The 15,278-nt window shown below is 42.1% G+C and overlaps 1 protein-coding gene across 1 annotated transcript in view; it reads right to left on the reverse strand.

Annotated features, from left to right (window-relative positions):
• LOC125454874 (lutropin-choriogonadotropic hormone receptor-like) overlaps positions 1–15,278 on the reverse strand; it is a 153,638-nt gene that overhangs the window by 39,165 nt on the left and 99,195 nt on the right. The window contains exon 7 of the mRNA XM_059648852.1: positions 3,810–3,884. Within this exon, the coding sequence (XP_059504835.1) occupies positions 3,810–3,884 (75 nt within the window). The remainder of the gene's footprint in view (positions 1–3,809; positions 3,885–15,278) is intronic.

Raw genomic sequence — 15,278 nt, forward strand, 5'->3', positions numbered from 1 at the left:
ACCCAAACTTTATACGTCACTGGACCTGACCTCGCTTGACTATGCCTCTTAACCATGTAGGGCCATTCTCCATTCCCATGGTACACCAAACCTTGTTCCCTGAAGTAAAGTGTTCCTCCCACTTCGCAGAATCTTGCGTCTGGCATTTGAGTCCTGATGCCTTTTCACTCCCCCTGCTCTTCCCCTCCCCAACATAGGTCTGGGAAGATCAGATTTAACCAGGTGCAGAGTCTTCTCCCCACTAGTAGCTCTGCTGGAGCTATCCATGTAGTTGTATGAGAGGTGGTTCTATAATCAAATAAGAACTGGGACAGTTTGGTATCTAGTGAAGTTATAGGCAGTTTCTTTAAGCCTGTCTTCAAAGTTTAGACTGAGCTTTCTGCCAGACCATTGGTTGAAGGATGGTATGGAGCCTTACTTCTATGACAAAAACCATTCCAATTTGGGAAATACTCAAATTCCCTGTCAGTAAAAGATGTTCTGTCATCTGTGACTATTACTTCTGGGAATTTCTGTATTGCAAGGATACGCGCAGTTCTCCTTTGGTTGTCCCCATGTTTGATGAAGGAACTCAATGCACTTCCAGTCAGTTTGAATGGGCATCCACAAAGATGAAGAACATTGAGCCCATAAAATGACTTGCATAGTCAACATGTAACTGAGTCCAGGGTTTACTCAGCCATTCCCACAAATGGAAGGGAGCTGCCGGTGGTAGTTTTTGTCCTCGTTGGCACTCTGAACACTGCGTACCAATGTGGCTATGTCTGCATCCAATCCTGGCCACCAGAAATAACTTGCTGCCATCAACTTCATTTTGAAAACCCCTGGATGACCCTGGTGGAGTTCAGCCAGTAATCTGGTGTCAGTCTTTGCTCAGGACAATCACTCTTTCTCCTCATAATAATATGCCATTCTCCACTGTAATCTGGAATCTCCTGGCTCTTTGGTTTTCTCCATCGCCAACAGGTGTTTCAGTTTTGCCAGGACCAGATCTTTCTGTATCCAAAATCTGATATTGTCAGTTGTGGCTGGAAGACTGAATAGCAAATTTAAAACCATTGCAGACTCTTCCAGCGGTGATACCACTGAAGGTGTATCTGCCAGTGAGAGGCAGCTCAATGCATCCGCATTTGCTACTTAGCCTACCAGACAGTGTTCCAAGTTGCACTTGGTATCAGAGCCCATTGCTGAATTCACCAATAGCTTTCCCTGCACTGCATTGTCCTCTTTATGTCGACCGAGCAGGGGTTTGTGGTCCATTATTATTACAAATTTACTTCCATAAAGGTATTGATGGAACTTACTGACTCTGAATGTGACTGCCAAACCTTCCTTCTCTATCTGGGCATACTTATGCTCTGCATCAGCAAAAGTCTTAGATGGATACATTACTGGACGTTCCTCTCCATTAGGCCACCTATGAGCTAAAGTTGTATGGGGAGGCATTGCATGTCAATATCAGATCTCACTTGAGATCATAGTGTGCTAACACCTGAGAGGATGATAGCTGTTTCCTTACTTCCCTAGAACTATGGCTTACCTATATGACCATTTCCAAGGCTGACTCTTTCTTAGGAGTTGATGTAAAGGTGCCAGATGGAGTTCGGGTTATGTATGAACTTTCTGCAATAATTTACCAGCTGCAAGGAAAGACCTAAACTCTGGTACAGATGTGGGAGCTGGGGTAACTTTGATTGCCAGACTTTATCTTCCAATGGGTGTAACCTAGTCTTGTCAACTCTGTAGCCCAAGTAGTTCACTCGGGGTGCCTGGAACACACATTTTTTCCTTTTAAGACATTTACCTGCTTGGGAGAAGTGTCTAAAGACTATGTCTAAGTTCTCTAAGTGCTCCTTATTGGTTTCCTTGTTATTCGTACAACATCTTGAAAAACGGTGACCTGGGGTAGACCTCATAAAATGTTCTCTATTATCTGCTGAAAATTTGCACAGGCTTATGTTACCCCAAATGACAGTCTCATATATTGGTTACCCTTACAGGTATTAATTGTGGCATACACTTCTAACTGAAGTTGCAAGTATGCATGATTCATGTCCAGTTTCATGAAGGACGGCCCCCTGCCAGTTTATCGTACAAATCCTCTCTGCAAGGGATTGGGTACTTATCCAGCTGCGAGAAGCAGTTTACCATTGCTTAAAATCCCCACAAAGGTAATCCGACCCATCAGGCTTTACAATCAGTACAACTGGTCCTACCCATCCTCCAAACTGGGCTGGTTTGATGATTCTTTCGCTTTCCAGCCTTCTGATTTCTGCATCTACTTTTGCCCATAAAGCAGACAGATTGGCTGGGCCTTGTAGAATCATGGAATTGCTTCCTGGTCAACATGCAGGGTGGCCTTGGCTCCTTTGATAGTCCCTTGACCTTCCTGAAAAACGTCTGGGTATTTAATTAGGATTTCACCCAGGCAGCCATTTTCTAATCAAAAAACGTTGAGCCAATCTTGTTAAATCTCTCCTAACCAATTTCACCCGAACAAGTTTGAGTCCAAACCTTTTACTACAATGATCCACCTTCTTCTCATAAGAGACCAGAATATATCCTTAATCTGTAAAGGCTACCCAATATAATTTCTTGGTCCAGCCAAGGTCTTGCACACACCTAAAATTTGGAGTCTGGAGTGAATTTTGCTAAAGACTGCTTCTGCAGTGGCCATGCTGCTATCAACCTCCATTAGAACTGGGTGACCATTTAACCAGATGTTTATTTTGATTGTTTCTAATTTGGATGTTGCTCAGCAATTTAGTGGTTCCAAACCAGATGAAGCTGGACTTTCCAGCATGTGCACTCTCCTGGATACTGGCCTATGAGTTCTCTTACTCAGTTTAGGTCTAGTGGGACTCTTCTGCTGTCTCAAGTCTGCAAACTAGCAGCAACCACAATGGGTTGCCGACCTTGGTACTCAAGAAAATTTTAACCGTTTGGCCAAGGTTTGGCTTTGTTTTTGGGTTTAACTGTGGGCTGACCTGAAGTTCCTCAGTTCAGGATCCTGAGTAAGGCTACGTAATTGCTTTCACCCAAGTGGTGTTTCCCAAGCTCAGTCAGTGTGGTGAAGATGTCCACTTCCATCAGAATACCCTGTAACTCACATGCTCCACTTGCCGTATTTTCCAACGATAAGACCAGTTGTGGTGCCTGTTTGAAGTCGAGTTGGGCTTCAGCTATTAGGCACTTTTGCAGAGTTAAACCGTCACTCTTATTCTCATTGCCACTGAAATACCTCCACAGAAACCAATAACCTATCACCAAGTTACCCTCTATTTACAGTGGGAAGTCCTTGACACTAATCCAGCTCCCTCAGAGCCAGCTGTCAACATGAACGGGATGTCTTATGCTCCTGTTTTAATCTGTCAGTCAGGATTTCCTGATAACTGGTATTCTGAGGTCCCTGGCTGACCTTGTTACAGTTACTATACCATTCATTTGTAATTAAGAACCAAGTTCACCTCCACTTTTTAAGGGCAATAGGTAATAATTGTTGGCCTTGAAAGTAACATTTACATGCTGTGAATGAATTACAAAGAATGGCCAATGTAAAAATTGGAAGGTTATACAGTGCTGTCTTGAGAGAATCTTCTCAATTTGGGGTTTTTAGGCACATAAAGGAAATTTGATGCTGTCAGATTCTTCCAATGTTTGGTTGGAGGATACTCAGTGCTAGAAAGAAGAGCTCAAATATACAACTGCCAATCCTAAATTGTTTCACTTTTCTTTAGAAGAGGAAATCTCATCTTTCCCTCCCAACAGATTCATTTAAATCATATTGATAATTTTGTAAGGATACTTACAGAATAAAATTGGATGCAATGGAGTGGATGTGTGTCAGATCAGGAAAGAATCCTATTCCAGTATTACAAATGCTCCTGGTTTAAGAAAATAATTATGAATTGATATTCACGTCATTACTTAGGGGAATTTAAAAGAAAAACACTCATGAACACACAAAGTACAATGATACGGTTTAATTTTAACTTCTATGTGGCCTCATAATATTACAAAAATACACGGTTACAAAAATGAAAGAAGATACATGCAATGGGAAATACCTTTAACGAAATTCTTAAATTAAGGCAATAGCAAGCATTGTTTAAAATTCACCTATCTTTAAGGAGGTATTCTCATGTTTAGAATAAAGCATAACACTGCAGATGTCGGAAATAGAAACAGAAAATGCTAAAGAAACTCAGTAGGTTTGGCAGCCCGTGCTGCAAGTTTGTGGGTGATATGGTTAATCAGTGACTAGCACTACTGCCTTACAGAACCAGGAACCCAAGTTCAATTCCAGCCTTGGGTGACTGTCTGTGCAAAGTTTGTACATTCTCCCTGTGTCTTTGTGGGTTTTCTCCAGGTGCTCGGTTTCTTCCCACAGTCTAAAAACGCGTAGGTTAGGTGGATTAGCCATGAGTAACAGGGATGGGGTAGGGGATGGGTCTGAGTAGGATGGCCTTTGGAGGGTCTGATAGGGCTGAATGGGATGAATGGCCTGCTTCCACACTTTAGGGATTCTATGAAGTCTGATTGAGACTTTCTGAAGATGAATCAAACTGGACTTGAAACATTAAATTTATTTCTCTCTCCACAAGAGGCTGCCAGACCTGCTGAGTTTTTCCAGCTTTTTCAGTTTCTTTATCTCACATTTGGTGTTATTTTCCCTCTCTCTAATGACAGCTATTTATCATTGAGGGAATTAATACTGTTTAGCTGATATCATGTCCAAAAGCATCTTCAAAGGAAATTTAACAAAGCAAAACACTTCCGATCTTGGAACAAAATGTTTTTGCACTGACATTGTAGCATATTAGCCATCAATCCTAATTTTCTTTGAAACTGCCTGCAGGCCTCGTGAAAAATATTAGAAAATGCAGCAGTATAGCCAAGTTCCGTCAGCATTTCTCATATCATTGCAGGTTCTTAATTTTAAAATGTACAATTATCCCCCATGCCATTTCACACTCTCTTATATTAGGCGCCTTTGGTCACGATGCTCAATTTTCCTCATTACATTTTGTACTGTATTACAATATGAGACAAAGCTAATACTCGCCTAGAATGAAATGTGTTGATTAGGATGCCAGAATGAACTTGTACAAGGTAAATCATGACTGACCAACTTAATTCAGTTTGTCTGAAGGATATCAATGACTAAGTGAGGTAGGTTTCAATATATATGAGTTCTCAAAAACATATTTCATAAGGAACAATATAACAGACGTCCTGACAATATTAAGATACCTGCAATTAAACCAAATATATCATGGGATGGATAAGGAAGTGTTTATTTACAGAAAATATAGTGTGGTAGTTAAACAAAAGAAAATTGTATTTACATTGTGCCTGTAAAGTAATAGGATGTTTCAACATTTTTCACAAGACTAATAGAAAACAAAACTTGGCACCCAGCCATGCATGAAAATAGACAGCAAATAACCAAAAGCTCAATCAAAGAGGCAGGCTTTGAGGACCAATTCTTAAAGAAGGAATTAAGAGACCAGAATAAGATGAGCATTAATATCTTGGAGGGGTGGGATGCTATCTGAGATAACAGGCAAAAAGCAGCACGATCATAGAAAATATAGAAAACATGGAGAACTTTAAAAAAAAAATTGCTTAAGAAACTACAGTTGGTAATGTACACAGGGATGATAGGTAAACAAAACTTGGGGCTACTTAGGGCAGGTGCAGCAGTTTCCAATAGCTCTGTTTTATGGGGGTAAAATATTGGAGGCTGACCAAGTGTATGTTGGGATAGTTTTGTTTCCAGGTAACAGTATTATAGAAGTGGGCATAGGTGGCCTTTGTGATTGGACCAATGTGTGTTTAGAAGCTCATCTTGGGGAGCAGAAATGACACAAGTTTGTGAACAGCCTGATTCAGCCTCAGCTGGTTTACCAAAGAGAGGGATGCAGTTGGTGGTGAGGAAATGGAATTCGTGGCAAGGCCCAAAGCCAACAAATTAAGTCTCTCCATTGCTTAGATGGTGTAAATTTTTGTGATTCAGTATTAGATATCGATAACCAGTCTGACTATTTAGAGATAACAAGGTGTAGAGCTGGATCCACACAGCAGGCCAAGCAGCATCAGAGGAGCAGGAAAGCTGATGTTTCGGGTCGAGACCCTTCTTCAGAAAAGGGGGAGGGGAAGGGGGTTCTGAAATAAATAGGGACAGAGGGGGAGGCGGATAGAAGATGGATAGAGGAGAAGATAGGTGGAGAGGAGACAGATGGGTCAAAGAGGTGGGAGTGGAGCCAGTAAAGGTGAGTGTAGGTGGGGAGGTAGGGAGGGGATAGGTCAGTCCAGGGAGGATGGACAGGTCAAGGGGGGGGATGATGCTAGTAGGTAGGAGATAGGTGTGGGGCTTGAGGTGGGATGAGAGGATAGGTGGGAGGAAGGACAGGTTAGGAAGGTGGGTACAAGCTTGGCTGGTTTTGGGATGCAGTAGGGGGAGGGGAGATCTTGAAACTTTTGAAATCCACATTGATACCATTGGGCTGCAGGGTTCCCAAGCGGAATATAAGTTGCTGTTCCTGCAACCTTCAGGGGGCATCATTGTGGCACTGCAGGAGGCCCAGGATGGACATGTCGTCAGAGGAATGGGAGGAAGCGTTGAAGTGGTTCGCAGCTGGGAGGTGCAGTTGTTTAATGTGAACCGAGTGTAGGTGTTCTGCAAAGCAGTCCCCAAGCCTCCACTTGGCTTTCCTGATGTGGAGGAGGCCACAACGGGAACAGCAGATACAGTATACTACATTAGCAGATGTGCAGGTGAACATCTGCTTGATGTGGAAAGTCATCTTAGGGCCTGGGATGGGAATGAGGGGGGAGGTGTAGCGGCAGGTGTAGCACTTCCTGTGGTTGTGGTGGGGCTGGAGGGGAGTGTGGTGTGGACAAGGGAGTCCCAAAGGAAGTGTTCCCTCTGGAAAGCAGATAATGGTGGGGAGAGAAAAGTGTCTTTGGTGGTGGGGTTGGATTGCAGATGGCGGAAGTGCCAGAGGATGATGCTTTGGATCTGGAGGTTGGTGGGGTGGTACGTGAGCACAAGGGGGATTCTGTTTTGGTTGTTATTGTGGGGAGGTGTGTGAAGGATGAGTTGTGATAGGGGTAGACCCCATCATAGACCTGCAACCCATCCCTCACACCCCCTACTGCTGGTATACTGTATCTGCTGTTCCCGATGTGGCCTCCTCTACATCAGGGAAACCAAACTGAGGCTTGGGGACCGCTTTGCTGAACAATGTGCTCAGTTCGTACAAAACAACTGCACCTCCCAGTTGCGAACCACTTCAATTCCCCTCCCATTCCTCAGATGACATGTCCATCCTGGGCCTCCTGCAGTGCCACAATGATGCTACCCAAAGGTTGCAGGAACAGCACCTCATATGCCACTTGGCAGCCCAATAGTATCAATGTGGACTTCACAAGCTTCAAAATCTCCCCTCCCCCTACCGCATCCAAAAACCAACCCAGTTTATCCCCGCCTCCCTAATCTGTCCTTCCTCCCACCTATCCCCTCCTCAAGCCCCACCCCCATCTCCTACCTACTAGTTTCATCCTGCTCCTTTGACCTGTCCGTCCTCCTGGACTGACCTATCCCCTCCCTAACTTCTCACCTTTACTGGCTCCATCCCCGCCTCCTTGACCTGTCTGTCTCCTCTCCACCTATCTCCTCTCCTATCCATCTTCTATCTGCCTCCCCTTCTCACCTATTTATTTCAGAACCCCCTTCCCCTCCCCCATTTCTGAAGTAAGGTCTAACCCCGAAACATCAGCTTCCCTGCTCCTCTGATGCTGCTTGGCCTGCTGTGTTCATCCAGCACTATACCCTGTTATTTCAGATTCTCCAGCATCTGCAGTTTCTACTACCTCTGACTATTTAGAGACATTGGAAAGGTTAAGAAATGTGCTGAAGATGTGTAGGTGAGTGTTGTCAGCGTACATGTGGACATTGATGTGTTTTAGATTATGCAAAAATTAATTGCATCATCAAAATAATGAAGGAGAATTTGTTTACTTCATCAGAGATTGTGGAAAAGATCACTAGAAACTGTCGCATAAAATGAATCCAAAACATGAAAGGATAAGTATTAAAAAGCAAAGAAATTATGTGAGTGATAGATAACAAAGTGTGAAGCTGGGTGAACAAAGCAGGCCAAGCAGCATCTCAGGAGCACAAAAGCTGACGTTTCTGGCCTAGACCCTTCATCAGAGGTTATATGTTTGGTCAAAAGCACTAAATGATTAACTTAGAGACAGCACAGATGCAACTGGTAAAATGGTCACATCCTCTGCCACTGAATTCTATTATAATGTTGTACATTTTATCTCTAAAGCCAAAAAAAGGGAGCTAATCTGTAAGTAGTGAATGGCTGGGGGATAAATTAGTTCATTTTGGCTGTCACTATATTTTGTTAACAAGAGCCCAAGGTGAAGGTCCTAGCACATGAACACCACCAAAGTTGAAATGGATTGAAGAGTAAACATGTTAAGTTAAGACTTGGGTGATGACAAAGGTTTTAAATGCCCAAGATTGTGAGAGCAATAGACGTTCTTCACGTATTTTTCAGTTTTGAGAAAATCTTCCTCGGCAACATTAGAAAAAATCCTTTATTATCTTAAACAGTATTATCTTTCTCCGTGAAGAGAACCAACATTAATGCCTTGATGGACTTTTGCTTTATACAGAATTTTTTTTTGTTCCTAAAGCACAGGGACTTGTTTCTATTCTAAAACTATTAAAAAAATGCAAGAGATTTTCCTGTGCTTATTTAACCCTTAATATAAAATGCGATAACATTGAAGAGCTAGTAACCTCACTCTTTTCTCTTCACAATATCTGGGAAATAAATGCACTGCATTGATAAAGGGAGCAATGCGGGTGACTATAAGTAGAATAGGGTTGGTAAATCTGTACCACTTTTCACCAAATTCTCAACTATAGAACAAAAGGACATGAGTATGAACTTATAAAAAAAGAACATTGGAGGTTAATGTTAGGAATCAGTTCTTTGTGCAAAAGAGTGATTAGTGGAGAAGAATTTTTTCAAATAATTCAAGACACATTAATTTTGTGATAGACTGAAGTATATGTGACCATAAGACCATAAGATTTAAGAGCAGAACTAGGTCATTTGTCCCATTGAGTCTGCTCACTATTTGATCATGGCTCTATGTTTCTCAACCCCATTCTCCTGTCTTCTTCCTGTAATTCTTGATGTTTTAAAACACTCAATGATTTGGCCTCTACAGACTTCTGCAGTAATGAGTGAGACAGATTCATTGCCTTCTAGTTAAGAAATTCCTCCTCACTTCAGTTTTAAAAGGTCATTGCTTCAAACTGAGGCTGTGCCATTGGAAACACATTTTCACATTCATGCTACCCAAGCCTCTCATTATTCCATGAGTTTCAAAGAGCTTCCCCATCAAAATTTTAAACTCCGTCAAATAGAGACCCAAAATTCTCAACTGCTCCTCATATGACGAGCCCTTCATTCCTAAGATCATTCTTGTAAACCTTCTCTGGCCCCACTCCACAGGGACCTGGTGGATCTTCCCAGTTTTCTGAAGTACAGCTGGAGATTGGCAAAACACCCAGGCAAATAATGTTAGGGATCGTTCTCATCAGTTACACTGCTTCCCTGGAGTGTCAGCAAACCTTGGGCCTATGCTACAGAAGGAGGAAGACCTCATGAGCAGTATCAGAGCCTCTGTTCCATGTAGAAGAAGATATGGACGAACCAAATAAGCTCCCTTGTCTGCCTTTATTTTTGCTGTCTTTGTGAACCAGGACATTAATAAAAATGAAGATTGAATTACACAGTTAATACCACATGAACTACAATTGGTACATCAAATACAAACAGCAATGAATGAAACATGCTTCTCAGAATTAAATGCAAATTAGTTTCTCTCACAAGTATCGTAGTCGTGGTAGATTTCTGAAAGCTCCTTGATCAATTTTCACCAGATGCTTTGTATTTTGAATTGAGCTGGATAGAGGCAAGTGAAACATATTAGAATTAATGGACCAGTCAAAGATACATGGAGCATGATGTGAATGCAAGATAAATTAATGGCTTCATTATGCAAAAATAATCTCTTGTTTGAAAAATATAGTTAAATATGACAAAATAAGAATAAAAACCTGCCTATTTTTTCCACTATTCATTTTATATAATCTTCCCCACTCTAGTGGACATATTAACTTTTTGCTGGACCATTGTTTCACGTGTTGCAGTCAGAGACTGGTAAATAGCAAGCAAGTGGGAATTTTGTTGTTGAAATACACGTACAAAAGGGAAAAAGGTAATTGACTGATAGCTCAAAAGCTTTATTTATATGACAATCTTTCTGCTGGCTCAACATTCATTTACACAAGATAAAGAGGTATCAAGTGCTTATAGTTTCTGTTATCTCCCCTTAACTGAGGTAAATAAAGCCAAATATAGAATTCCTAGCATAGCTCCAAAAACTCAACAAGAACTGGAAATTGAAACTGGAGCCATATGGAAAAGCCAGGCAAAGTTTTAAAGAACAGAGCCATTCACAGAGTTGCACCCTTGTGCATTTTGTGGACATTGTAGTAATAAGGTCCTTGCAACTACAAATAAGTACCACATGTGGGTCATCATATTTTTATAACTCCAGATTCAAAAGCTTTCAAACCACCCATGCAGGTTACCATACAAGTAATTCTGACCTTCACCAACTTAGCGTATGCCAGAAATCTTCCATCTGAATCTGATAAATGTTGCAATGCTTCAAGCAAGATTATTCAAACTATGTAAATATTCGAAGCACCAAATTCCTGGAGGTTTGCTGATTTTACACCAGATCCCAGCCAATCTATTCACACATTTCCCAAACTTGCATAAAAGCTTTTATTGTTGAAATATATGTACACAAGGGAAAAAAAGTGCTTGACTGATAGCTCGCAAGCTTTATTTATGTGATAATCTTTACTGGGGGCTCAATATTTATTTACACAAGATGAAAGGGTGTCAAGTGCTTATAGTTTTTGTTCTTGTTGCTTTAAATATATGGTTGGTGGGAAGTTTTACGGGGTTGTAATAACAGCAATGCTTGTCAAGTAAGTCATAAATGACTGTTTTTAAACTTTTAACCACAAATGCCATTGTTACTGTAGGGTTTATGGAGTGCATTATTGGAAATGATATGAATTTGCATGAAGAGATTGAGGGGCAGTTGGGGTGGGTTGGGGCCTGGGTTAACATGACAGGTAAAAAGGAACATCGGGGATGGCTGGGGAAGCAGGGATAAAATCTTTTGAGATTATCTTTCAAATGGGTCCTGTCCAGACTGCAGTTCATGATTCCTCTGAAAGGCTAAGAAACATGTGTCCTTGAGAAATTGATCTCACTCCACAAAAAATTACAGGGAAGTAGGAGCTATTTCAGAAGGGTCTATTTCCATTTCTGAAGAAGGGTCTAGGTCTGAAATGTAAGCTTTCCTGCTCCTCTGATGCTGGTTGGCCTGCTGTGTTCATCCAGCTCCAAAACTTGTTATCTCAGATTCTCCAGCATCTGCAGTTCCTACTATCAACTCCCACACACCATTTGTAAAGGTATGCAGAGTCTCCAAGACTCCACAAAAATCTGGTCTTACATATTCAACATTTAGTGGGTCAAACCCCTTGAAATCCTGACCAACAATTATAGGGACAACATCACAAGGACCGAAGTGCTCCAAGGAAATGTTCAAAAACAACCTTCCCAGAATAACTAGGCTGTCCAATAAATCATGTTCATTAACATCGCCTATAATCAGAAAATCAAATGTTCTCTGCCTAAAATAATTTTTCTGTGAGTAATCAGCACGTGCTCTGCACCACACCAACGTAGCCTGCTTTCCTGAGTTTTCTTTACAAACAGAATCTAACAAGTTAAAACATATTTTAGTCTATTATAACAGCTGAATTATTCTTTAGTTATTTCAGACCTCTGCTAAATATTTTTCAACAAACACATACAAACACATTAGACAAAAATCCTTGAAGAGACAGCACATGAATTCACTTGTATTCTAAAAATACAGTTCAAGACATTATTGAGATTAGACAATAATAACAATTTCAACAATGTCCAGTTTGTCTTTAACCCATTACCAGATCTCCGTTGGCAATGGATCATTGAGGTGGTTGGGGGTGATAGAGGTGAGGTGTATTTAAATAGACAACAAGGTGTTGGCAGGGACACTGCTGAATTGCGGTCTCAAAAGAATTCTTTAAGTAGGCAGATGGGGTAGTTACCATGCAGAGAGTCTGAAAATTGCAGCTCATATTTAGGGTACATTCAATCCCTACAATGTGCAAACATGCTATTCGGCCCATCAAGTCCACACTGACCCTCTGAAGGCCATATCACCCAGACTCACTCTATCCCTGTAACCCGGCATTTCCCCATACATAATCCACCTATCCTACATACCCCTGAACACTATGGGCAATTTAGCATGGCCAATCCACCTAAACTGCACATCTTTGTGCTGTGGGAGGAAACCAGCGCAGCTAGAGTAAACGCACGCGGACATGGGAAAAGTATGCAAACTCCACAGAAACAGTCACTCAAGGATGAATTGAGTGGGTATGCTAACCATTGAGCTGCTGTGCCGCCCCTTTAATATTATATTCTTCATTTTTTTCTTGTTTTCTTCATCTTCCTTTGCTGAATCCTAAAATGCTCATAGTCCTCAAACTTACTACATAGAATCAGTGGATTTATTTAGGGGAGTTATTACTGTGGTATTTTTAGGGGAGAGTGTCTTTCTGTCAGGTGCTCAGTGCCTGATCAAGGGATCTGGCACAAAGAACAGGTGGTTTCTCTAAGAACCAGCTCTTACCCTTACTCCTGACCCCTGCTACCCCTTTCCAGTGGCTCCTCCCTCACAATCTTGACCCTGCCTTCACAAATCTGAGCATGAGTCCTTTGCTGATCCTGAGTCTCTGATGGATGCATTGCTGACGGCCTCCACTGGTGGCAATGATCACTGTTGGCTTCTGACCGAGGCTAAATTTCTATCCTCAGGGTCCTCAATTGCAGAGCCTGGCTGACACTTAATAGAGCAGGCCTTCCCCAAAGGAGGTGAGGCAGATCCCTTGCTCCGGCCAATGGGCAAGATCTTCCACCTGTTGTGTGAAATTCTAGTCTACTGAGTGGAGAATATTGTGTTTAAGAACCACAGGATTGTTTAGGAAGATGGTAAATGAGGGCTAGCGATTTATACTAAATTAATAATTAAAATTCCACTGGGTGCTAAATAATGTTACAATTTCTGAATTTGGCAAAAGGAAGCAAGCATGAATTGTGTGCTAAACCGAGATTTACTTGAGGCATTTTTGGACCAAGAAAGAGATATTGGGATTTTAAGAGTACAGTATTCTTAGACTGCCAAAGAAGGTAACAGAATTCCAGGATGTACAGTAAAGGTGTAACATGATTGTTGTGATGGACCTTGTTGACAACGAAGTCCTTGTCTGGAGTTGTTAACCTGGGCCAATCAGGGAAGTCTTGGCTGACCAATATTGACAGGAGATTTAGAATCTCCTCTGTTCAGGAGACTGACTCCCAGCTGGCTGGGCCACAGCCAGTGTACTGTGCAAAAGTAAGTAAAGAGTGACTGGTGATGAGGTACTGGCCTATGTGCAGTTATTTATAGATGACAGGAAAAAAACAAGATGTGCCTGAAGAACATTTGCTTGCAACAGTCATCTTGGAGTTGGGATAAGCATTTCTGGCATCATGCCTTTATTTGGGAAGCTTGACTTCTTTGATCCTGCTGTCGAAGACTGAGCCTCGAATGTGGAAAGAATGTGATTTTTTTTCTGGATGAATGTCACTAGGGCAAATGAGAAGCAGCAAGTAATCCTTCTGACTGCTCGCACACCCACAGCATTTTTGGTTATAAGCGGCTTAACTTTCCCAGAGACACCAGATGTTAAAACCTTCAGAGAGTTGATGGAGTTGGTTAAGGAATACAATGACCCCAGACCCCCTCTAATTCTGAGACACTATCAGTTTGATTCGGCTGTTAGAGAACCAGGGGAAATCGGAGTCTGGATTTTTGATGAGACGATTGGCAGAGGTATGTGATTTTGGGTTAACCCTGAATGAGATGCTGAGAGGTCATTTAGTATGTAGGATTAATGACCATGCAGAAGCGCCTACTGGCTGAAGCCCAACTGGACTTCAAACAGGCAGTATAACTAGCTTTGTCATTAGAAAATGCGGCAAATGGTACATGGGAGCTACACGGCATCCCAGTGGAAGGAAGTGTTCTCCCTCGCCTCTCTGACTGAATTTGGGGAACACCACTAGAGTGCCGGCAATCACAAGAGCCTCACACAGGGAATATCCTGAGCAGAGGGACCCTAGGCCAGCCCACAGCAGAACCCCACTATAAAGCTCATCCTCAACCAAGTGCTTAAAATGTTCTTCAGGATCTGCGCCGGCATACCATTGTAGCTGCTGTCGGTATGCGGACGTGAGACAGCAAAGGAGTCCGACAAGGCCTGACATGAGTAAGAAAACTTGTATGGCAGTACCCAGGACAGTGCACATCCTGGGAAGTCCTCCTACATGTGAGTTGGAAAAGTTAAATTGCTTAGCAACATCCAAAGGGGAACTAATTAAAATTAATGTTTGATTAAATGGTCACCCAGTTCCCTTGGAGGTTGATACCCCTGCAGCTGTATTGGTGGTTGCAGAACCTGTCTTTAAAAAGATTTGCTCAAGACTCCTAGCCTAAAGTTTGTGCAAGATCTCAGCCAGACTGAAAACATACACTGGGGAACCATTGCAGATTAAGGGTACAACTTCAATTCCGGTCACCAATGAGAAGCAGTTGGTGCAGTTACCACTGATGGTAGTGGGAAGCTTGGGCCCAAGTCTATGGAGGTGGGATTGGTTCAGAAAAATTTACTTTGATTCCCTCAACATTTTTCAATTAGAAAATGGCTACTTTAGTGAAGTTCTAGTGAAATCTCCAGGAGGTTTTCAGGAAGGTCTTGGGTCTATCAAAGGGGTCAAAAGCCACTTTACATGTTGACCAGGAAGAAATTCTGAGAATTTGGAAGGTCCAAATTGTAGGCAAAAGTAAAGGCAGAAATCAGGAGGGTAGAGACTGAGGGAATCATCAAATTAGATTAGATTTCCTACAGTGCGGAAACAGACCCTTCAGCCCAACAAGTCCACACCGCCCCTTGAAGCATCCCACCCAGACCCATCCCTCTATAACCCACACACCCCTGA

The sequence above is a fragment of the Stegostoma tigrinum genome, chromosome 9 (assembly GCF_030684315.1).
Source record: "Stegostoma tigrinum isolate sSteTig4 chromosome 9, sSteTig4.hap1, whole genome shotgun sequence".
NCBI lineage: Eukaryota > Metazoa > Chordata > Chondrichthyes > Orectolobiformes > Stegostomatidae > Stegostoma > Stegostoma tigrinum.